Source organism: Lissotriton vulgaris, chromosome 5 (genome assembly GCF_964263255.1).
Source record: "Lissotriton vulgaris chromosome 5, aLisVul1.2, whole genome shotgun sequence".
Classification (NCBI taxonomy): domain Eukaryota; kingdom Metazoa; phylum Chordata; class Amphibia; order Caudata; family Salamandridae; genus Lissotriton; species Lissotriton vulgaris.
Window position 1 is genome coordinate 906,555,232 of NC_141693.1, and position 25,321 is coordinate 906,580,552.

Sequence of the window (25,321 nt, forward strand, 5' to 3'; positions counted from 1 at the left end):
CAGTAATTGTGCTGGAACTTTTCAATAGAGCCTTGCGTGGGGCGTCAAATTTCTTGGCATAGGTAAGTACTCGACCTGACAGGTAGTCATTGGCGTCCCGCTCGTACTTCTCTTGCTTCCGATTCCTTATTTTCGTTTCATATTTCACCAAGCGAGCTTTCATTTGTTCCTTTTTCTCGGTGATTGACAGTATGATGTTCGCATCGGTCTCTTTGTCAAGTTCATCATTAATTGATGAGATCTCGGCCAGAACTTTCTCACGGTCGCTCCATGCATATTTAATCAGTATTTTCAGGGTCCCCTCACAATACGTGGCAGTGTGTTCGAACCAATCAGTAAGTAACTGTGGGTCTGGGTGTTCATAAGAAGGAACTGTGTGTACCCTTAGGCCTCTAGGTACCCTCTTCTCCTCCACATAGTTGGTGAGACTGGTTGCCTCCCACCACTTGCGTATTTCACGCTCATATAGCCTCTCAAGTTTTGCCATCACCGATGTTAGCTTGTCACTGGATGGCTCTGCAGACGCGCCTGTTGCTGCTGTCGGCGGCTTTTCTCGCCGTTTGAACATTCCCTGTGCCGCTGTGTGGCGTTCAGCATCAGTAAACATCGTGACAATATCCTGCAGTTCACGTGTTCCACGTCTCGCCTATGAGCTCAGGCACTTCTTTCCTTACAGCTCAGCTGAGACCAAGGAGGGTGCCTGCGCCCCTGCCAGTTCGATTTTCACCCCCAGTCACCCTGCCGCAATACCCGCTTCTAATGCGCATGTGCGCAAACAGTGGAAATCAAAGTCCTTGTTAGCGCTTACCGAGTGACGTCTTCCTCGGGAAGTTTTCAGTCGCGGCCGCAACCAAACATCTTCCTCTGTATTCCGCCCTCGAAAAAGATCGCTTCCTTCTGTTGATGGCGGGGGGCGGCGGTGCGCGGTTTATAGTGAAAAACGCTCCTTTCCTGCAGGGAAACTGCTCACTCGCGGGTGGGTGCTGTCAGCGGCTCGCAGGACGCCGCAAAACATCACGCTCCAATTCCTCCTCATATGCGAGAAAGACGACAGCACTCGGGGGTTACTTTTCGAAAAGTGCAGGTTTATTTCATTCTTGCAGGCACCCTCCACAAACGCGTTTCGGCGTGCTGCCTTCGTCAGTGTGGTAACAACGTTTTGCATTACTAGGTGGATTTAAATAAGACATTCTCACTTTCTAATTACAATAATAGAAAACGACAGAGGACAACCCCACTGTGGTTGCTGTAGGCGCCATCTTTGAGTATCAATGTGCGCAACCTAAAGATGTAACACAGGTTTTGCAATGTAGCCCACAGATGGGCAGATCCATACAGGGCGTGGGTATACACAAAAATGATACTGTTCAAGGCATAAACAGAATAAGAAATAAAGCCGTGGATCGGCTAGGGTCCTCTATCTCGTGTATCAAATAACAATCCACCAATATACTGCACGAAAATGCCACCTTATGTTACCGAAAAAAGATCACAAGATCATTTTGCTGTACAAATCCATATCTCAAGTTATAATCGTACACATTGTTGTGTAAGTGCATTCATGCAAGCCATGAGACACAACAGTGTTGAAACCTATGCATGGATAAATCCAGACACAGGGACAACCTGTGCGTACAGACAGTGCAGAGATAATGAGATAAATCATACATTTTCACAGGGTAATTGCATCTTACAATGTGAGACAAACAAACAGATAAGTGCGTCGGCATACGCCATGTTCAACTTCTCATTCCAGCCACAATGAGGACCCTGTGTATATTCTTTGATCACCTGGAATGTCTACTCCAATCTTCCCAAGACGTTATGTTATAGCTGGGAAAGGGTGTGTCCTACATATGGCCTATATATACTGTACATGGTTCTATTTTCCCAGATGGAACGCCATCTCCTCCCCCGCATTCAGACCCCTGGGATGCTTCGTGGAAAGGTCTATTTTAACTTTACAGAAACATACAGTCACTGGATGTTGTCATCAGTGATGTCATCAGTGATGTCATTTGAGATGTCATCAGTGATGTAATCAGTGATGTCACTGACCATGTCATGAATGATGTAATATGTGACATCATCAGCAGTGGATTGCGGGTGCGCGATATATAGTTAGTGCAACTAACTATATATGGAATTTCAATGGTTTTGTGTGAGTGAAATAAGGTTTTGTAAATGCGAATTCCTAACTATATATGGTCTATAACCTATGGTTTTTTTCAGTGAATATATATATACATACATATATGTTACAGGTGTATGTATATATATGTATTTATATTTTATAATATATTTCTAACATTTTATAATTTAACAAAATAATTATGTATTAATTATTATTAAGTAAATATATATATTATATTTTATATATGTATGTTTAATTTATGTTTACATTATATTTCCATTTTCTAATAATTCTAAATATTTTTTTATAAGTTATATGTATTATTTAATTTATTTTACATTTATTATACATTTTAAAAAAACAATCTTTTTTACTTCGACATTTTTAACAACTATATATTTTTTTCGATATTTTAGTACTTACCATTATGAAGATAGTATGTCGATATGTTTGTCATCAATATTTATGTTCTGATATTTTAGGAACACAATATTTCGTCAGTCGATGTTTTGTCAGTGATTCAACATAAACATCTAAAGGTATGAAAATACTAGGCACTTTTATTCATCTATTAGTTACGCACTTCAGAGTTTTTGTATGAATTGCATTCCAGGAAAACATTGGTTACATTCATAGTGTATGTGCTAAATATAGGGAAAGTAATTCATTTATTTAAGGAGGTAGCATTTATCGTCTTACATTTAATGAGTTTTCTTGTGTGCATAGGCGTCTGTCTAGTATGGGTTAAAACCTAAATATTGCACTTAAGTTGTGATTTTTATGTTAACATTCAGGAAAAAATTAACACCAGAACATTGGTTATTCAAATTCTACACTTGGATTTAAGACTCACGGCTAATGCATTGTTTCAAGGCCATTTACAATTTGTTATTAACTTACTTGTTTTGATATATTAAGCATTTTCATTCTGAAAAAAATTAAATGTAATTAGACACATTTGTGAGAAGCAACTGCAGCTAATATCAAAGCTAAAGCAATGCAACAAATCTACATTAGACGAGTAAGACTGAGACAGAAAGGCACTAAACCGCTGAGTTACTTGATTCATTGCATTAACTACAGAACGTATGTAAGAGAAGAGCCGCTGCAGATATGAATCATGCTTCCCACCAATAAGAAACAGACGACTGGAGCTTGGAATTAATGGCCAAGGTACATAAACTAATTTGTATAACATAATCTAGTCATGTACATAAAGCCTACATTGATAAGCGAGGCAATGGGTAAGTTGGGATACAGAAGGGAAGGGCTGGTAAAGGACTACGAGTCGAAATGTTATTTTGGTGAGTAACCGTTACTTAAATATATGTATTCTAACTCTTCTTTTCTTGGAGTGGGAAGTCCTGGCAGGCTATACAAGGTATATGCAACAGCCAAAGATGTTCTCAAGAATTGCCTGAGTAACTCCAGCATCAGTTCTAGGGCATGCATGCAATGCGTACTACTTAGAGAAAGTCTTGGGCAAAGCCCTTCTGTTAGCATTAAAAAGCATGTAAATCATACCAGGCTTTTAATAAGCTACAAGCACTACCTTGGAGTTACCAGCATATGCATGGATCCCCACAGGAGCAGTGATTACCCTTGTTGACTATCATTCCAAGATGCATAAAGACACTCAGAGATGGGTATCCTAGACCCTCATTGACAACCTGTCTGAATGTTAATGTGCATGAGTTTGTAAAGCATGCTGTCGCTCCTCAATGGCATCAGGGTTCATGGCTAGATAACTGAAGCTGTGAGAAAAGCAAACTATGAGACTGAGTGATGTCTCAGAGAACACAAGCAATTTCTGTAGATCCAAAATACCATTGACAAATGAATTTTTTGGAGGTTTATTTCAGAACCCAATGAAAGATTTGGGAAAAGTTAGTAGAATGATCTCCTGAATGATGTGAAAGTGAGAGGCATCCTTTGAAAGGAAATCGGAGTGTTTCCTCAGGACAAAATGATGCTTGTTTTTTACTTTTTATGGCGCTTCCCACATCAGCAGAGATGAAGGCAACAAGAATAGCTGTCTTTTGCAACACTGAGGGGTCCATTACGATGGCGGGCGGACCGTAATGGTACACAGGACCGACCGCCAGAGGTGCGCCGGTCCCGCCATTGCAATTAGGATGCCACCGCCACGGTGGTGGTGGCATCTCGCATATATTGCATTGTGGCGGGCGGTGCTGTAAGCAGCACCCGCCTCAATGCAATATATGCATGTTGTGCATTGTCATGCACAACGTGACAGGCACCGTGCGGTGCCTGCCACCTTGTATATGCCAATGTTGAGGGGTACCATGGGTACCCCACAAGTTCAGCCCTCCACCCCACCACCTCCCCACCTCCCTGGGGGCCCGCAACGGGCCCCCAAAGTGCACACTGCATGCCTTTCCATGGCAGAGTCACTGCCATGGAAAGGCCCTGAAAATGGCACATCCTAATATGGATGGCGGTGCCTGCAAAGCGTCACCACCATTTTGAAGGCCTTTTCCGCCCAGCCAGGATTCCGACCAGCGGAAAAGCGGCCGGCAGTCTTTCGTCACCCGCGGTGCCCCTCGCCATCCTAATATGGCGGGGGTGAAGATGGGTCATTAGGCGGGCCGATCCGCCACCTATGCTAATAGGCCCCTAAGTCACTGACTGCCATATACTTGTTGTGCTTATAAGTGCGGAGAATACAAAATGTTAGTTTGAAACTAATGGGGTGGAAGGCTGTTAAGTCAGGGATACCAGTAGAGAAGGTAATCGCAAAGGAACTTAGAATCTCTACTTTGGAACTATTTGAATTCTACTTTGTTTTCCTATAGGTATCAATTACTGTAACATAAGATCAATATGTGTCACCTTGAATTTTAGAAAAAACAAAAGAGGAGATAAATTCTAAAACAGCTCTTTGAAAATAGTAAATAATGTAGGTTCCCATTTGAAGTCTATAATGAAAACCAGAGACACGTGCTCCCATACTGCTACCAGGCATATATAATTATGTTAACAACTTCCTGATTGAAACTAAGATTGGATGTAGGGCAGCGGCGCTTGTTCTCTGCCATCATACTTAACACAGTTTGGTAGGGATATTCACATCTGATGCTCCTGTTATAATAGAGAAAACCACTCTTTTGCAGAAGGGTGATTGTGGGTTGCTCAAAAAATGCTAAAAGGCCAAAGAGTCACCATCTGTTTGTGTTAATCTTGGTATCACATATTAAAGCAATACATGTGAGACCTGGAATGCATGGAAGTGAGTGAGAGGGAAAGAAAAGCATGTTACGTAAAATGAGTTTTCCGGGAGGAAAGCCTCATCCAGTGATGATGTGCTTTTCTCACTAAGGTTGCAGTATCTCTGTGAGGTGCCAAAAGTAAGCCTGTGCATATATCACATTATGGTGCTTCTCCCACTAGTGATAAACATGGGTTCATCTGCTCAAATCCTTAGCCTGTAGACTTTGTATGTCCAGAGGATGAGTGGCAGAGGGGTGGATGCTTCAATATGGGGGTCAACAGCCACAATTCCATGTCCAGCTAGAAGAGGAGGCACACAAACATAGTCCAACTGATTATTCACCAAAAATATGGCTGTGGTATTGCAGATATATTGAACACTCTACTCCATCACACAAGTGTTAAGTGTCGTTAACATTTAGAATATTGGTTTTTAATGCAAAATTATGTAAGTTGTGTTTATGATCCATACCTGCTTCCTTACCACATTGTTAACTAAAGTCATCAGTAACATAGACAACTACAGATCTAACTGAAACACAGAAATGACCTCAATAGGAAAGCTCTCAAAAGGTACCATGGTACTAAAGGTGGGCAGTTGAGGTGTGGCTTGCCTCTTGCTGCGAGTATAAAAACAAATGAAGTAGGATGATATATACCTACATGTCCCAAAGCTATATTGCACTGACATTGTGAGAGATGAAACGTTGCAAAATGTCCTGAAGGAACACAGTCAGTTCTGAAGTTGGAAAAACCTTTCCAAACCTTGCATCAGTCAGAACACTTATCTCAACTTATTAGAATTTGTTTTTATGATTGCCATATTTTACGCTCATGCATTTTTCTTGTCTCTCTTCCTTATTTTTCGCTTTGTACCCTAATTTTTTTTTTTTTTTTTTTATCTTATTGCAAATGCATTTGTACATTTATGCCCTTTTAAGAGTCTTTAACTTTGTATTCCATTGTATTCTGTTTTGACACCTGTCTTTATCTTTTTATTATTATCAAATAAAATTCTTTTGAACTTAAAAAGAATTTGGTGAGATTTGTCAAAAGCCCTAGAGAAAGTGGATAGGTCAGTGACTGTGGCATGTAAAGATTCCATGAGAAACATTTACTAATTGATAAAATTCTGGAAGAAATATTGTAGATTAATAATATTTTTTGGAAAGAAAACTGTAGCACGTTGGAACCTAGGGGCCCATTATAATGGCGTAACGATCGCCACCGCCGAGTCGGCGGTGGTGACCGCTACGCCATCCCGCCATGAAATACCCCTGCCATAATACGATGGCGGTCGGTATTGCGGCAGACGCAAAGTCCGTCCGCCGCTTTACCATTGGTTGGCAATCGTTACGGGTGGAGCTGGGTCAGTAATATGGTGGCGGTGCCTAGCAGACACCGCCAGCCATATTATGACGCTGTTGATGAAAAGCTGGGGGGATTGGCATTTGGGGCCCGTTGCGGGTCCCTGGGGGAGTGGGGTGGGGTGGGGGGAACTTGGGGTTAACCATGGTACCCCCCAGTTCCCTACACCAAGTGGCAGGCACCGTGTGGTGCCTGCCACGTGGTGCAGGCAAATGCTGTGCATGCCCTTTTTACCATTGTGGACGGTGCTGATGCCAGCAGCACCGTCCGCAATGGTAAAAGTGGAGTGGTGTGGCTCACTGGTTAGAGGCGGCAGACCCGTAAGCAGAGGACGGCCCGGGACCAGGGTTCGATTCCCGACGCGGCAGGGTCGTGGACCAGGGTCAGCGGGCTCGATAATTCTCGCCTCGGTGCCTACTCCAGTCAGGGACCACACTCGGCAACTCTGGGCATTAGCTTGCCTCATCTTCACAACGGCCCCCCCAGACCGCTGGGGATGCTTGGTCGCACCTTAGAGATACCCATTAGGGACCATCTCTCAGGGTGAGCCAGGACGGGTTCCCCAGCGGTCGAAGCGCGGAGATACTCCTCCGGGAGTCGATTCTAGCGCTATATAAACCCACAATTAAATTAAATCAATTAAATTAAAAGGCCAGGATGCACCCGCCAGTATGGAGGGTGCATCCTAATTGGCCGGTGGGACCGCCACACAACTGGTGGTCGGTCCCATCACTGTTATGGTTGTGGACGTACTGATGTTTGCCCGCCATCATAATGAGCCCCTTAATTCTACAAATGGATCACTAATCACAATAGATGAGAGACTGTAAAACTTTAATATCATTACAGTGTTTTTGGAGGCGGTGGAAGACCGACAGTGCAGCTGGGGTAGAAGCTGATGAGGAGGATAACAAAAGTAGTGCTGTGGTAAGAGTGGCATCAGATGCGGAACAGAGAAAAGGTGAAGGAGTAGAAAGCCAACAAGAATACGAGGAGGGGTATCAGAGCAAAGCTGTTGTGGGTGCAGTGCCATGGGTGAAAGTGGAGTAGCTCTAGAGTGGATGCATGAACAGTTGAGGAGGATCCATTAGTTACACAAGGTAGGAAGCCAACAAGTATGATGGACATCCATCCTCACTGATAAAACCTTGTGACAATTTATAAAGGAAGAAAAACAAGAATGGAGAAAAAGTAACAGGAGATGAAGAAAGGAAGGTGGGTAATGACATGTAGGAACTGGGTATTGGCTCAAGGTTCCTAGGTGTCTTGAAAAAGCCTTCAAATCTATTTTCTTACTGAGGACAGACATGAAAACCTTATATGACTGAACTTCTGGCACATGAGATTACAGAGGTGTGGTATTTGCATACTTCTTGATACTTACAGGAGCCTAAGATCGTGAGCCATTTATGTTATTGCCTCTCTGGAGCATGCCTAAGGAGGGGTGCTAATTCGTGCTCCAGAGCATCCTATAGGTCTGTTTGCCAGTGCTGATTCATTGCTGATGTGATGTACAATTTATTAATGATCTCTTTCTTAAAAGGGAACTGTTGTGTTATCCGTGCAATGGTACTGAAGAATTAAAGTTAATCTACCCTTGTCAGAATACGCAGTGGGGCCAATGACTACCTCGAGAAGATGTATACGTTTTCATTACCTTTAAAATGCTTGTAATACATGGGTTTGTGGAAGGGACACAAATCCAGAAGATATGAAAACATAGATTCTATAGTCACTAACAATAAGACACAACAATACATTTTCACTGTGCTTACCCTATTCTTGGTAATGGTGCAGGTGCTGGTGCAGGCTTGAAAATATGGGTTCCATTGCTGTCAGAATCTAAACATAAATAATACATCCGATGTTTAAAATATTGATGTCTTTAATTATTTTTAAGACTTTAGTTAAGTAGAACAGGATTTCAATAAAGCTGTTCAAATTGAGATGTAACATTTTCGTACCACTTCTTAAATCAGCTACTTGAGTATTGCGAACAGTTTTTTTTGTAGCACTTTGTGGTGAATGTTGTTTATAATTATGTTTGTCAGTTGGCTTTTAACCTTAGAAGGGCGGATTCCGATCTGGGTCGGAAGGGCAACGAACGTGATCCGGCCGGAAAAAGTTAGAGGCGTACGCGTTTTGTACGCCCGACTCGTACAGCTGTATGCGCGAGAAATGCAAAATTCACCAACGAGTCGTTTCCGGGTCTGAACCGCTCTGTAAGACTCGTCCGTAAGCTGACCGCACCGTGCAATGGTTGCGAATTACGACCGAGCCAGTACAATGCACGCGTCGGACAGCCGGTGCGAGCCGAAGTTTCCGGCTCGCAAAATGTCCAGGAAGTTGCCTATGGGGGTCCGTGTCGGACCCCCTGTCACCCGCAGCGGTACGACTCGGACACATGGGGAGACCCAAGGGTCTCCCCAACACAGGCATGTATGGTGCAGATGGCACCGACGCCTATCCACTGTAGGGGCGCCCTTGTGCGAGACATATCCATTCAGTCATGGGAGCCCATGTACGCGTCGTATGACGGGCTCCCATTGACTTCTATGGGAGCCCGACCAAACCGTGTCTGGCAGCATGCGGCTGCATCGTACTTGCTCGGTCGGACTGCAGGACTCCGGCTCAGTCGGAAAACACTCCGGATCCAGCTCGGTCGGAGAGCTTTCCAACCCAGATCGGAATCAGCATCAGAATGGGGCTATTCACAAAGGTAACTTCTACTTGTGAGTAATCACACGTGTAACTTACTCTTGTACTTTTGAGTAACTTTACTTGAAAAAATTAGAGTATAAAGTTACTCAAAAGTGTAGAGTTGCTCATCTCCATTCCCTAAAAAAGAGGGTGGAGACAAATTTACAATTGTAAGTTAGTATTGCCAAAAAGAAACAGAGGTAAGCCAAGCAACTATATGATACATTAGAAGATGCATATTTAAGTTAAATATTTTTTTAAAATATTTTAAATATTTATTTTAGATGTAAAACAAAATAAATAAATGCTGCAGCACTATTAAACTACTTTTGAATTGAATACCTAATTAATTTAAATACATTATTTAAAATCCTTTTCTGGGTTCAAATACAATAATTAATTCCAACATAGAGAACAAATGATGTATAGAATTAATTAAAAGCAGGTTAACTATATTTAAATACTATATTTAAATTAATGATACATGTATTTATAAGTTCAAAAACAATTTGTTACATTATTTTATAATTAAATAATATATGTTGTTTTATATTTTGTAACCTTAAATTATATTTTTTAAATATTTTAAACTATTTAAAATCATTTTAAGTGAATGTAATATTATTTCCTAGGGGGTTTTATTTTAAGTCCTTGTGTTCATTTGTTTTCTATGGGAGGGTGTTGCAGTGTTAATGGCTGGTCATGTGTGTGTTGGACTTATTTAAGCTCTAAGCTGGAGTAGTTTACTACTGTTTAGGATCACTTTGTGGCTGCAGTAACTTTAGAAGTGCAGTTTATGAATTGAAATAGGATTACTCTTTTATGGCAGGATGCATGTTTCTCCCAAACCCCTCCATAACACACCCTAAACCCCTCCTTACTCCTCCCTAAGCTCCTCCTATTTAGTAGCCACTCCTCCTGGTTCATCCCGCATTTACTACTAATCGTAAAATTACATGTTTGAGGATCTCTCTATACAAAAGAAAAGAGAAGCAGAGTTTGAGGTTTAGTCTTGTAGGTTTCTAAATAGCATGGTACCTTGGTAGTAGTACTATTTTAGTACTACTGAAGGACAACAAAATGCAGTTTGTGAATGAGGCCCATTAATTTATGAAAAGCATATATAATGCTGCCAAATAAAATGAAGACTGCATTGAGTGGAGGATGAGATCAAGATATCCTTAATAAGAAAGATGTCTTGTCCAACTTCTTGCTGATCCCCAGTCTTCTTTAGAGGTACCATCAGAAATCTCTTTGCAGTAGGCCAATTGACGCAGGTCTAACTGCTGAATTTATTATGCATCTGATAAGAAGAAAGTTACTGAAACAGATATGAAGAGGTCCTTATTGTCAAAAATAATGATAAACATATCTTGCACCAGAATTTGATGTATTTCAATTTATTCTTAACTCTTCAAGATGTCCATATCAAGCTGGAAGGGAAAACACTACATTTGACCAAATGTTTTCCCCTGTGGTTTGTAAGGTAAAAATGTCCTTCATAGCCTCATAACAATATTGCAAATAGTTATTTTTTCTATGTTACGCTCTGCTTATTTTAAATGGTAGACACATCAGCTTCATACTTCACGTAGTTTCCTTATTTTCTAGTAATGACTGACATCTCATGATCAACAGCAACATGACTGAAAAAGTAGTTGAAAGTCACAATACTGAGGTCAGTAATATTGAGATGGTCATATTTTGACTCCAAAATGCCAACTATCAACTTATCATCTTGTATAGGAAAGTATAGATTTACTAGTCTTCAGTCCACATTTACTTAGTTTAATAATATGTAGGTTGTCGATAATGTGGAGTCAAGTATAAGTTCAGGTTAATATTAAATATTTGATATAGTCAAAAAGTAGCTTTAAATCTGAAGAAATAGGAAGAACAATTTTAGGAGGTTTTTCCTACAGGAGCAAGATTTTTAATTTCACAGGCCAAATTGTGAGGTTTATGTTATATGAGGAAGTAATTGAGGATATCAGTGATGATCTTAACGCTCAGTATTAGCTCCAGAGTTACAGCTCTGCAGAAATATATGGTGAATAACAAGCGGAAAAAATGTTGCTGAGTACTTTTGTGGATCTATTTGTCTTTGGTTTCCTCCAGCAAATTGCTGTTGGGAACTGTAGTAGTTCCGTAAACTAAAGCAGTTGAACTATTACTAAACATTTGTGGCAGTGATTGTTTTTTTTTACATTACTCAGCAGTTTAACTGATGCTGCAAGAATGAAACAGACTTTTGTCCACGAACGAAGAAGCCCATTTTCGACTGACTAAAATCCAGAATTCATAGCTGCTCAGGGTGGCACTTTACAGTTCTTGGGCTAGATCACTTCTTAGCATGTGTTTCTGCCAGAAAATATTGTTTAGTTTAATATCCATATTTGAAAGACGAATCATACACAGAAAACCGTTTTTTGGCTTTTGCAAGAGAACACAATTTATAACAAACATTGGCGTAGCCAATAGGTCTTGCCTTTGGGACCTTATAAGTGTTTAGTTATCCAGCACAATATCCTTGGTGCAACAACATCAACTGTTGCATTGCTAAACACTTATAAGGTCCCAAAGGCGAGAACTATTGGCTATGCCAATGCTGGTTTGTTAAGTTGACAAAGGCATGGTAGCTTCCCAAGCAATTAAGTTCTACAAAAACCATGACAACACAAAACAAGCATTGAAAAAGCCGAAAGGCTGACAACTAACGCCTACCCTATTGGCTTTGCCAATGCATGTCTTTTCTTGCATGGCCTAGAACACTATTGCTACTGGGATTAGCGAGAGAGTCTCTTTAACTGGAATTTTCCAGCGTTGGAGTATTTGACTTACCAAGAATTCTGAAAGGCGTTCTACAGCATCCTGTTGTGAAATTTTGAGAAATGGGTTAATAAACCATTGCCCAATCAAATCAATGCCCAAACATGTCGGTGGATCACATTCAAAGCCAGAATGGGATGCAGCCAGAAGCCAAATCCTCTTTTTAACACTCTACACGAGATTTAAAAACAGTTCTCTGAAAGCCGGGTCAGTCCTAAAGCATTGAACCAACGCAGCTGAGGAAGACAAAGCAGCCGATTGCATTCAGAGGCACCGCTGGTCTTTCTTTCCACGGCTCTCTCGCCTTCCCTGTTTGCATGACAGTACGGCTGGATCTGACAATAGGTTTATTTAAAACCTCTATAAAATAAATAACTCAGTGCAGAGAATGTTAAACAGAGGAATCACATCCATTTGTTTAAAAAGCAAGCGGGAGAGATAGGAAAGCAATTAAAATGTCTATTTTCCTTGTCTGTGGCCGTGATGGACAAAGAGGAAAAAGGCGATGAAAGCTGGACAAATTGCAGAGGCATTTATCCAGCCGCCTTTAATGCTTTCAATACTCAAGTTCAGCACAAAGAAACTCGTTCTGGGAGCAACTTTTGTATTTCGCTTGGCAGAAGGCAATTTTGTGATGCAAGCTCTCCATGTTGATTCCAGAATACGGTCGCCTTGGCACTTAAAAATGAAGCTCAGATAAAGTCGGGCAGGAATGTCGAAACCCGGGCTCCAATACTTCATGAAAAGGCTCTGGAAAGGGAATCCTGTCGCAGTTCTAAAATAACTCGTAGTATGGTAGGACTGGGACAGAAATCGGCCCTGACCCCAAATAAAAGTGGCTCTCAGTGAATTAGATAGCTAAAAAAAACAAGTGCGTTCCTCGGGGTAAAAGAAGGCAGCAGGGGGAGGGGCGAGAGGAGGAGGCAAGCGCGTTTCACTTGCGAGAGAGAGCAGCGCCAGGAGCGATTATTGCTACCATATGGCGCTGCGCGCCCCCGCAAGTGAATCGCCACACATGCATACGTTGCCATTGAAGGCACTGGAACGCACGCATATTTTTGGCTGAAAAGCCAAAGCGATCGCTAAAGGTCTTTTTGCCTATGCAGCCATGCGCGCTGCGTAGGCGAGATGGCTGCATAGGCGACACCTAAAGAGCCAAAGTGATCGCTAAAGCACTTGGTAATGGAGCTTTTATTGGGCAATTCACCAGAAAACGATGTACATAAATCGTTAAATAGCTAAATAGATTTTGAGGCAGGATAAGGTTCATCAATCACATTCTCTTCCCATGTGTGTTCCAAAACCGTAGATTTTCACAAGGCAGCCTATACAGAAGCTTTGCACCGGTGCAAAAAACGGGGCAAATCCATTTTCACATTTTTCCTGTTTGTGCTTGTGCAGAAGGTCCGGAGCATCAGTTGAAGAGCCAGGTCGTCAGTTTCTTGCTGAATGTTCTGAGAGTGTTGGCTGTTCTGTAGTCCTGGGGAGGTCGTTCCAGCTCTTTGCTGCTAGATAGGTGAATGAGCGGACTCCTGCCCTGCTTCTGCTAATGCCTGAAATGTATGCGAGTGACAGTGAAGCAGATCGGAGGTTCGGGTTGGCTATAGGAAGAGCAGATGGGAGTTGAGATCGGCGGGTCCATTCTGATGCAGTGTTTTGTAGGTGAGGATGAGTTTCTTGAAGTGGCAGCGTTTCTGGACGGGGAGTCATTAGAGTCTCCTGAGAGGTCCCAGAGATGAGGGGTGATGTGGGTTCGTCGGGGTAGGTGAGCCCTAGTCTTGCAGTGCCGTTTTAAATGGTTTGAAGCTTGTGTGTGAGCGGGGGTACACCGTAGTAGAAGGTGTTGCCATGGTCTAACCTGTTCGCGGTCAAAGCATGGGCTAAAGACTTTCTGGTGTCCAGGAGGAGGTGGATGTGATAGCGTTGATTTGGGGTCTAATGGAGAGCACGTTCTCCAGGATGATGCCCAGTTCTCGAGCCAGGTCGATGGGGGTCAGGTTGAGTCCCAATTTTGTGAACCACCAGGTTGTGTCCTAGAGAGAGTTGTTGGGTCAGAAAATCAGGACTTCCATTTTCTCAGCATTGAGTTTCACACATCCAGGTGGCAACTTCTGTCATGCAGCATTTGAAGGTGTTTTTTGTGTTGATGGGGTCTTCTGAGAGAGACAGGATGAGTTGTGTGTCATCGACGTACAAGATGCTGAGTGCATGGGAGAGAGTGATCTTCGCAAGTATTTTTTGAGTACTTTGATACACATAACAATTTCTCCAATTCGTTTCACATAAACAGCAAAAATAGTACAAGTGGAGTTACCATTTTTTTCAGCATTACCCCACATCATTTTTTCATTTTATACTATAGATAATGAATTTTAACTCTGAAAAGCAGTGTTAACATTATTATTAAACAATGGACCAGGTAATTCAAAAACCTTGCTATGCATAAGCATGAAAATCTGCAACAGTGAGAGGTTTACATGTTTACTCCTGGAAGAGTTTTGCATAATCCTGCTGATGAGCATTTGCGAGTGCATAGTAGTACACAGTACACACTATGCTTGAAAAATGCTTTTGCATTTTTCTATTTGTCTTTTATTTCCCATTCGGAAATATTTTTCGCTTGGAAAAACATCTACACCTAAACCCCCCTCGATTTTTGCTGTGTTACCTGTTCATTCTCACTCTAAAAAGCTATTTTCTCCTACCCATGAGAATAATAAATCTCTGACTATTTCCAGGCTGGTAACGGTTTTTGCGAAAGCACCTGAATAACTACCAAGAGATGAGTTTGTGGGTTTTCCCAAACTGTCTAAGCCCGGGTATAATAGACATAGTCATACATAATATTGCACCAAACTGCAGTAATATAACGCTTGAGTATATGTATGTGTAAGTTTGATTTGATTTAAAATTTATAGAGGCAGCAATTACCCAAGGGCATCAAGGCGCTACAGAAAACCATCCAGAAGAAGTCCACTAGTACTCCAGATTCAGAAAGAAACTACAAGGAGAATAGCCAGGTCTTAGGAGCTTTCCTAAAGGCTGGAGCTGAGAGATAACCCTTATATTTTTTGGAAGGGCGTTCTAAAGTTTGCTTGCGGCTTTAGCAAATGCTATGTCACCCCATTTCTTTCTTTTGGTTTTCAGTACCGTGAGCTGTAGTTGAAGCAATAAGCAAAGAGGTCTGCCTGGGGAATACCAACTGAAATGTTTTTCAACTTTTGTGAATACTCTGCATTAGTAAATCAAGACATTTGTGTGCATAGGTTGACGTTATATGTGAACATGGCTTTTTGTATCAAGCACAGTGCCTTCTGGCACAGCTATTAAACAAATGCTCCTGTTCATTTATTACACACACCTTTACAATACTCCTTTCTACAAATACATATATCACACACATGTGATTTAAAAGGTATTGTAGACTCCTGTGATGTAGCAGTCTTGCCACGTCAGGGCACTCATATACAGTTCAGCAACCCTACCATGTGTAAAACTGTTGAAGGCGGTGGCTATTAATTATAGATATATATACACATTTTTTTTAAACGAGCCTCCAACTTGATGCTCAATGCAAAAAAAAGTTTCACTCTGAACAAAAAGCTTGGACAGTTGACTTCACTGCTGTATGTTCATTTTGCCCCAGATCCTAGCATATTTTGAAAGATAATTAATCTCTGTTGCTGATGGATGGGCTAATCATTCCACTTGATCATAAACATATAAATCTTTAATCATTTAAATGTTTCTGACATAAAAGTGGACTAGCCCTATATTCTAATATGACAACGGAAGCTCTTACACAGGGCAGCTTGACCCCGAGCTAGTGATGGAGATGCAGGTCAAATGTGGTGACTTTTGAGTAATTCTGCTGCACAGCAAATGTGTGTGTTGTTGACAATGGACTTCAAGCTCTATATCGATACTTAACCAGTCAACCTTTAAATTTGTTATTAGATCAATTTTTGCTCATACCATCAGGGTCACAGATTTCATACTCATCTCCTGCTGGTTCATCCTGCAACAAAAAGAAAAGCAAATACTGGTATTTTAAATTGTTTTGGACTAATGGGTAGTCTATAACTATTACCTGCATCTTGGTTTTATGTTTCCTTGCATTGTTGTTTGAAACCCAAACATCTTTACTACAACCAAAGTAATGGGAACAATTAAGGAGAACACTGAAAGTTATGGGGACATGGGTCTAGTTGTTACTGATCATGAGATAGGTTAGAAAAGGGCCAAAACAAACCACTATACGGTGTACATATGTAATAGAATATCTTAGGTAATACACATTACTTTACAAAAATTACCCTCAACTGTTAGGTAAAAAATAAGAAGTAGTACAATATAACAAGCAGAGTCAAGGCCATCAAGAAATCTCACATTTTGTCACTTCACGCTGTAGGTTTGAAATCACTCAGAGGCCTCTTCTCTGTGCCATTTTAATGAGCATGCTACACAAGAGAACAAAGTGTGGTTTCTCTCATTCTTTCACTTGCCAGTGTTTGCCAAAAAGTTTAAGAATTTACATATGCTCTTAGATGTGTCACTAGCTAGGTTTCGGACAGGAGAGGACACATAGTGATCTTCACTCTGCTAGTTTTGTAAATATTGTTTTTTTTTTAAATCAGCTCAATTCAGTGATGCAATTTAATAGAATTCAAAATGTATTGTCAGAGTATAAAAATAATACAGGGTTGCTCCTGTTACAATCCATTGCTAATAAAATATACAGTTTTGTAAATTTATCATTTCAATTATGTGTCTTGAGGACTTCCCAAAAATGCAAACCTATTTGATGCCATCACAAATTACATCACAATTAAATCTATGATTTTACTACTGATATCAGTTACAGCATCGAAAACTACTATAGCAGCATCAACTACTCTATTTCTGATATTAGTGCATACTTTAAAGCTAAGACATGGGCTAATATAGTAAAGCCTAAGTGTGTGTCACATAACCATGAGCATTATGTAACCATTTATTTGTTACCAGATTGTGTCTGTGATTAACTATATGAACTATAAAGAATACACTAACCAAAGCGTAAAAAAGTTATTTACTGCAGGCCTAATAAATACGAACTCTAGAACGAATGTTAATCACTGCAAAATCACAAAAGAACAAACTTTTGTTTAAAATCACAATTTCCCATATTCTAATGTTAAGACGTATACCTTAGTCTACTGATTAAAAATGTAGATCTCAGCCCAGCCACATTCCATCAAAATTTGGTAAAGTAAATCCTCAGATTTAATAACATTTCTACACGTCTTTAGACAAGTTCAGGGATACATTCATTGCCATTTGAATTGTACTTATACCATTTCACTTAAACAGCTTTTTGAAACGGGACTTGATTAGGTCTAATGGCTCCGAGCAAATGCAAATGATATGCATTGTCTTTTATCCTAGACTAGCCTACCCGTCGCGCGTTGCTGCGATCTTAGAAGAAAGGAAATTCAAGGAAACTCGTTATGATAACATTAAATTTACATTGTGTCATTGTTATTGAAACTTATTAATTTTATTTTTGAAAACATTTCTAAGTGTGGCTTGAGCAGTGCGTCCCCGATTGTCTTCCAATCTTGATTCTGGTTGCTTGTTCGTTTGAGAAGAACGGGCTTGAGCAGTGCATACTCGATCGGCTTCCAATCTTGATTCTCGTTCGTTTGAGAATTACGGGCTTGAGCAGTTTGTATTCGAACTGCTTCTAATCTTGCTTCCCGTTGCTCCTCTGTTTCTGAAGCTCGTAATGCCTTTTTCTTTTGTGCTTCTGATGTAGATTGACCAATCGATTTCCGTTTGGGGGTCATAACTGTTGATGATGCTCGCAAATTCGCTGTCTATTTCAGTATTCGAAAGATTATGAGGGCCCTGGGGGGATGATTTTTTTAAAACATTTTTGACAGAAACCTTCGCGGGAGTGTACTCAACAACTTCCCAAAGTCTCATGCCGATCGGATGAATGGTGTAGTAATGCATAAAGGACAGACAGACAGACATACTTTCATTTTTATATATATCGATAACATAGTCTAGATTCACTGGATGATTTTTGACTATTCTAACATTCTGTGTTAGCTCATTTGAGTCTTGAAAGAACCTAAATGGCTTACATTTCTTTCTCAGTGTTGGGCACAAAAATTAATCTAACTAGCTTTCTGAAGTTGTCACAATGAAGCAAGGACAGCAGAAATTAGTGACATTAGCTATTTTACTTGAGAAGTTGTATCTAAGTCTCAAGACCTTCTTACAGAAGAGCCTGGCCCCTTCTCTTTAGCACTTATCTGCAGTTCTTATTTATCTCCTGTTCTTTCTTCTATTCATTTGCATAGAGATGAAGTGTATAAATGTAGCACCAAAATGTATTAATTTTAGCATTACATGCTCCAACTGACCCGGAAAAATCTCTGCTCCATTGATTTGGTGTTTTGCTTTTGCTTATTTTGATGCTTTCTGGCAATTTTTTTATTGCATTAAGATGCACAGTGACCAGAGGGGCCCACAAATTGACATTCGATTTAAACAAGTCACCTGGTACCCCATCAGACCTGGATCTTTGATGTTACTAGGGCAATAATAGCCCCTCTAACCTCCTCTCTTAAGATTTCAACTGGGTAGGAGATGATGGGCAGTTAAAAGACTCCAAGAGCAAAGACAGTGTATGTGTAATCCATGTGCAATCTATTGTTGATAGCGCACAAGCAAGCTTAAAGATTAGCACCGAAAGGTGGAAGATAGGTAGAAGTGCCAAGACTAGAAGCACAGACCGATGAAGGACTGAAGTGTGTTAGAAAGTAGCCCCCTGATTGGGCCCTTGTCTAGTCCCCCACACAGGCACACAGCCAAAGGTTAACCATGAAAGGTGATCTTTGGGTGTGAGTGTGGAATACCTTGACTCCCTCACTCAATGAGATCAGTAATAAAACAAAATTGAGGGAACCCTTACCCTACTTTCTGTTCCCTTCCCACCCCCCTCCATCTAAAGAGAAGCTGGCACATAGCAATGGGGGCAGGAAAATCAAACAAAGTGAAACCTTTGTGAATTCACTCCTCTCAGTGCAAAAGTGCTGAATCTCCCAAGACATATGCCCACGTCGGCCCATCTCCCTACCCGCATCAAGCCGTAAGCCAAGGCATTCTGCCGGAACTGCCACTGTTGCTGCTTGTTAGTAGACTGGACCTCTATCACCAACGCTCCTCATCTGCCCAGCTGGGAAATGATGCACCCATCACCATTCATTGTTACCACCTCTGTCCGATAAATTGCCGTCTCCTAGATATTATAATCCACATTTGTAAAGCGGAAACAATCACCCGTAAGGGTCTCCAGGCGCTGGGGGCCGTCAGGAAGATTAAGAAAGCTATTGCCCAGAGTCACATGGTGCTGGGCTAATCTGCCGCCGGTGCCGGGGATCGTACCGTGATCCCCAGATTCCAGCGTCAGTCACCCTGGCCGCGGCGCCACACCTCTCCCTCTGTGGGTCTGGCATGCTATCTTTGCATCTGCTGCCATCATCTGGCTCCAACTGGGATACTTCATTGTTCTGGAATTGGAAGTTGTTGGATAACTAAAGCTATTTGCACCAGTCCTTGAGTTGAGTCACCACTCTCTGTATGTGAACTACTACTACTTGCAGTTGTTTGAGAAATACTGCCAAATGATGAATCTTACTTCAGCCTGGATCTGCTACCATTTGCCTGCAGATGTCTTGGGAAGAGTGCCTTTGAGTGGCGTGCACATCATCAAAAACTAAAATTGCTTTGATCTCTTGTACCATAGGCACCTACTGCTAGAACCTGCTGGCACCTCTCCTTAGTCTTGACAGAGCCTTAACGATCATTGAACATTGTCTTCACACTGGCATGTTGTTTCACAAACGTAGATATCAAAAGGGCTATGCACATTTCATGTGCAGAATGAACTCCTATCAGGGCCGGACTGACTACCGGGTGTTTTGGAATTCTGTCAAGCTGGGGGCTGATTTCACTGCGGTGGGGGCTGATTTCATTCATGGAGACCTGTGTGTACTTCGAAATAATGAAAGCAAAACGAATTTCGTTCAGTACACGCAGGTCCCCAACAACGAAATCAGCCCCCGGCTCAGCAACATTCCATAACGCCAGGTAGCCAGTCTGGCCCTGACTCCTATCCCTGGCTCTCCTATTGAAGTTCCTCTGACTCTCAACCTAATTTCCTTCCAGAGTTTACCTGCTACCACCAGCCACCTCAGTAACAACCACAGTTATTTTGGAGTTCCAGGAATCATGTTTGATCCACTATTAGCAAATGTGAGCCTGACATTTTCCTGTTCTTTTCACTGAGGTTAATAGCTGATTTTTTTAGGACTTTGCATCCAGAACAGCGAATAAACACATTTGAAGTTTCTTGCCACTTTATCTACTAGGTTTTTGTTGCTATGACACTAACCTTTAGATGTGAGAGTGCATGTAGTGCATTTTCATCTTTGTTTCTTCACCAAGTATGGTATGCTAGGAAAAGCATTATGTGCATCCTCTGTCGTATGACTTTACCAGTCAAAAGACATTTATTTGTTTGTTTGCCATCTATTTATGTAATTATTTATATATATATTTGTGTTGAATTACCCCCTTTCTGAAAATGTCCAGACTTCGGTATAAATCAAAGTTACGGTCTCATACTTCTAGTAATGATATTTGTATGCTATCACTTACTAGGGTGTAAGAGACAATCCACACAGTGCCTCTCCCAACAAAGGGGAGGGAGTCTTGAGGCCTCCATATATTGACAGTTTTATTCTGATGGAAATATATATATCAGATTTAATGTAAAGCCACCAGTGGTGTGAACCTCTCATATCGGCATTGTGAGGTCTAGACACATCGACACCATTTAGGGTTCACCAGGGGTCGCATCCGTGACCCTCTGGTTTGCCCCTGGAGACTCCTGGCATTACCTTTTCAACCCCTGGCCTCAGAGGTGGTAAAATCAGTGACAGGAACAGAGGGGCATATTGTCCTTATGGACGTAAGGTCGGGGCTCCATTCTACTTATTTGCTACCTTTTTTGTATTAAACTAATAGTCAATAATATTATATTATTGACTATTAGTGTAATAAAAAACTTATGTATAGTTAGCTGGTAGATGACTCTCCCTGTCAGGTGAGGTAAGCAAACAATGTTTTTAAATGTATATTGTGTGCGTGATTCAAGATGAAATTGTGTTTATATATGAGACAGTGTGTGTATGTGTGAATGTGTGTGTATGTCTTAGCATATGTGTGTGAGTGAAAGTAAATGTCAAATTGTGTATGATGTCGCATCCATTACCCCAGGCATTTTGGTGAATTGATGTTCATGTCTAGGCAGTTCTACTATTGGAGCTCTTTTTATGCAAATATGGAACGATGTAGAGATGTATGTTTCTGAAAGTTTGCAGTCGAGAGATATAACTAGTTAATCTCCTGTGAATATAAAAGAGTGAGGTTAACTTACCTTTTCTTCCATTTTATGTTTAGAATGACTCTTCCAAATAGTATTCCTAAAAAAAAAAATTGAGACAATACTCATAAAGAAACTCTCATTGATCATCATGTTTTCTTGTTAAAAATAAGGTGACTGAAATTGCATTGTTTCATATGTCCTCAATCTGTGTTTTTCTGTTTGTAAGTATGTGGTATGTGCGTGGGCAAGTGCACTTGAAGAGTTTTCTGCTTTCTACTATTTGACCTACTTTTGCACACCTCAACATAGCCCAAGAGAGGTGAAAAAACAAAATAAAGTCTTAGAAGCTAACCTACACTTCTGTTTCAGAAGAGAAATATGATATTCTCTTAATTTTAAGTTTTCAACTGCTGTCAAATTTTCCAGTCAGTAACACTGCATTTGCCTAAACCTTTATCTGACATAGACTGTAAAGATACAGAAACGTGAAGACTTACATGTCCCTACTACCTGAAATAAGGGAGTCAGAACAAATGTGAAATGTGGTTCAAAGTTACTATCAGTCGAGACTTTATGACCATATTTGATGTTCTGCTCACTTGGCAGAGAACTTCGCAATCCGGGCTGAGATGGCTGTGTAAGTGTTTATTAAACTTTTTTAAAGGTTAGGAAAACTATATTGAGGTAAATATTAATGTCAAATATGTGTTTATATATAGACCAGTATAAAAAGTTACAGCATTAATAACTTAAATTAAAATAAAAATGTAATTATTTTGAATATTCTAATGAATACAAAAGTAATCTGAAGTGTAAATTAAAAATAATCTTATATTTTCTGTATGTATTGAAATTATTAAAAATCATGTATAAAATTAATTCAAATTAATGTAATTATTTTAATACAGGTTAATTTTAAATTACTTTTAATGTAAAAAGTGAATAAAATATTGTAAAATTAAATATGAATGATATTTTATTTGTAAACAATTTGTTAACATTAAATAAAATGTATTTATAATTTAAAAAAAGTAAATAATATAATTTATTTTAAAATTGTTTCTTGTGGGGTTTTAGTTTAAGTTCCTCCTTCCATTATTTTCTTTGGAAAGGTGCTGCAATATCAGTGGTTGGTCATCTGTGGCGCTGGACTTACTTCAGCTCTAAGTTGGAGTACATTTTTACTGGTTTGAGTCCTTTGTGACTGTTATAACTATAGAATAACAGTTTGCGAATCGCAATGAGTTTGCTCTTTTGTGGATGGGTGCTTGCGCCTCCCCTCCCGAAACCTTTACCTAATCCTCCTTTAACCTCTCCTTACTCCACTCTTAACCCACTCCATTTACTAATTAGTATTCTCTATTTTTCACCCAGTATACTAGCATCACTACTGCTTACATTGCTACTTGCATTACCAATAATAATGCCAAAAAGTACTCCATGTTGTTGTGAATCGGCTTGAAATATCCAACTCTGTATTAGTAAAAGTGCAAAGAGGGCAGACTCAGAATTATCCCATTTAAATCCAATTTAGATGGTTTGAGTACACCTTACAAAGGCATTTAGGAGTACAAAAAAGTTGTTTAACACTGTTTTGTTTGAGATACGATCACACAAATCTCTTTTTTTACAATAATTGAACACAGAAAAATATTTTTGTAGTTAGCAATATCTTTCCATTATTCTCCCATTATGAAGAAAGTCTTCCTTCAGGCTCCAATATCATGCTAGCCATCTGTACACAAGTGCTGAGTGTCTAAATAAGTTACGTTTGAAAATTCACAGTGAAAGTGAAAATAACACACTTTGCATGTGTATCCATACTTTGGCACATAGGTAATAACATGTGGTCTAATGCACTAAAGCATTTATGAGTACAGGAGGTAGTACTATAGAAGTACTACTTTGCCTACTCCCAAAATAAAAGGACTTATACTACCGCCATCGCTAAGGGAACGGGACCGGCCAACAGGTAGTAGGAGGTCCACCCTCCAAATTACGAGGCTTGTGCTGCGGCCCGGAAAAGGGCAGCAGCACAGGCCACAATGGCAAAGGCATGTTTACAAATATCTGTGACCCATGTGCCAGGCACCACATGGTGCCTGGAACACAGTGCATGGATGTTTTCTGGGATTCATAGCGGAGGCTCAGGGGGGACAGGGTCCTTGCTAGGGGCCCCCAAAGTCCGTTTCCAACAGCCTATCTATGGCAGTCGGATCGCCATTGAATTGCTGTCAGGAAGGGACATTGTAATCCCAACGGCGGAGTCTGAGCGTGCACCGCCTCTATTGTAGGGACTACTATCCGACCGACGTTCCGATGGTAGCGTCGGTCGGTCCCTCCGACCAATGCATTAGGACCAACTCGATCATAATGCGTCAGTTGGATAGCTCAGCTGGAAGTATACGGGACCGCGGCCGATGGCCTAATCAGGCCCAAAGTGGTGTAATGCAAAATGTTGGTGTCTCCACCTCTGGATGTGCTAAGGGACTAATGAGTCTTGCATATCTCATGGATATTCATTGGTCTTGAGGTGAATAGGGGCTTCCTGAAGAGTTGGACTCACCGGCGCAAAAGTGGCTGTACAGCCTGCGTTACGCCCCGGCAAAATGTTTGTGAATAGGACCCATCATTGTTGTCCTCCAGTCTAAACTTTTGAGTCCTTTTTTAACTAAAGAAAGTAACACAAACTTTTGTCCATTTTAAGAAAAAGTTTATATGAATAACAATTGGTAACCTATAAAGTAGGTTTCGACAAAGGTTTGGTAGTTAATATGTAACATTTGTGGCAATTGAAAGAAGTGGGTATTACGGGGCATATTTACAACTTCTGGTGCATCTCTGTAAATCAGCAGGGATGTGCCATAACAGATGCATCACGCAATCCCCCCCTTGCGCCACCATGGATGCGTCTCATTTACAATGCGGCGCACCATGGTGCAAGGAGGGGCAGATGCGTGACGCTTCTTGTGGCGTATGGGCGGCTCATTGTTAGAGTCGCATCGCAACAGCGACGCAACTCCTGCAATGCACAGGGGCCGCCCATACTTAACGTGGTGCGTCACTCCTTACGCCTGCTTCAAGCAGGCGTAAGGATTTGACGCAGCAGCGTCATAAAACTGACTCTGTGAAATCTTGTAGTTTTCACTGCGTCAGTTTTACTGGGCTTTCCTGCGAGGGAACGCCCACCCTGCATCAGAACGCCCACGTGAAACCTGACGCAGGTTTCATGTGGCACAGGGCTTTACAACGTGACACATCTGCCTAGGTGTGTCACGTTGTAAATACGTCGCAACATGGCGCATGGTTTACGTCACCGCTGCATCACAAAAGTGACGCAACGGCGACGTAAAAGTGTCACAAGGGGACTATAAATCTGCCCCTAAATGTATTGTTATTGTCATAACAGTATCCTATCTACCAAACTAGATAAATAAAACAATACTAAAATGACTTTCTTGTTTGCAGAGGGACACAATGTTCACAGGATCAATTTCAGATACATACAGCACACAAACATACAGGAGCAAATGTTATCACAGCAACCACAAACAAGGAGAGTCATTTTAAGTTATGCTTTAAGCAAATTTACAGTGATGTTAGAGTAGTAACTATTT

General features: G+C 40.9%; 1 protein-coding gene across 17 annotated transcripts in view; it reads right to left on the minus strand.

The window, feature by feature from the left end:
- BLNK (B cell linker) overlaps window positions 1-25,321 on the minus strand; it is an 833,130-nt gene that overhangs the window by 115,282 nt on the left and 692,527 nt on the right. For all 17 annotated transcript variants that reach the window (XM_086922513.1, XM_086922514.1, XM_086922516.1 and 14 more), the window contains 4 exons: window positions 21,756-21,801; window positions 16,238-16,280; window positions 8,509-8,575; window positions 3,035-3,062 (listed from right to left, as the gene is read on the minus strand). In XM_086922513.1, the coding sequence (XP_086778639.1) occupies window positions 3,035-3,062; window positions 8,509-8,575; window positions 16,238-16,280; window positions 21,756-21,801 (184 nt within the window). The remainder of the gene's footprint in view (window positions 1-3,034; window positions 3,063-8,508; window positions 8,576-16,237; window positions 16,281-21,755; window positions 21,802-25,321) is intronic.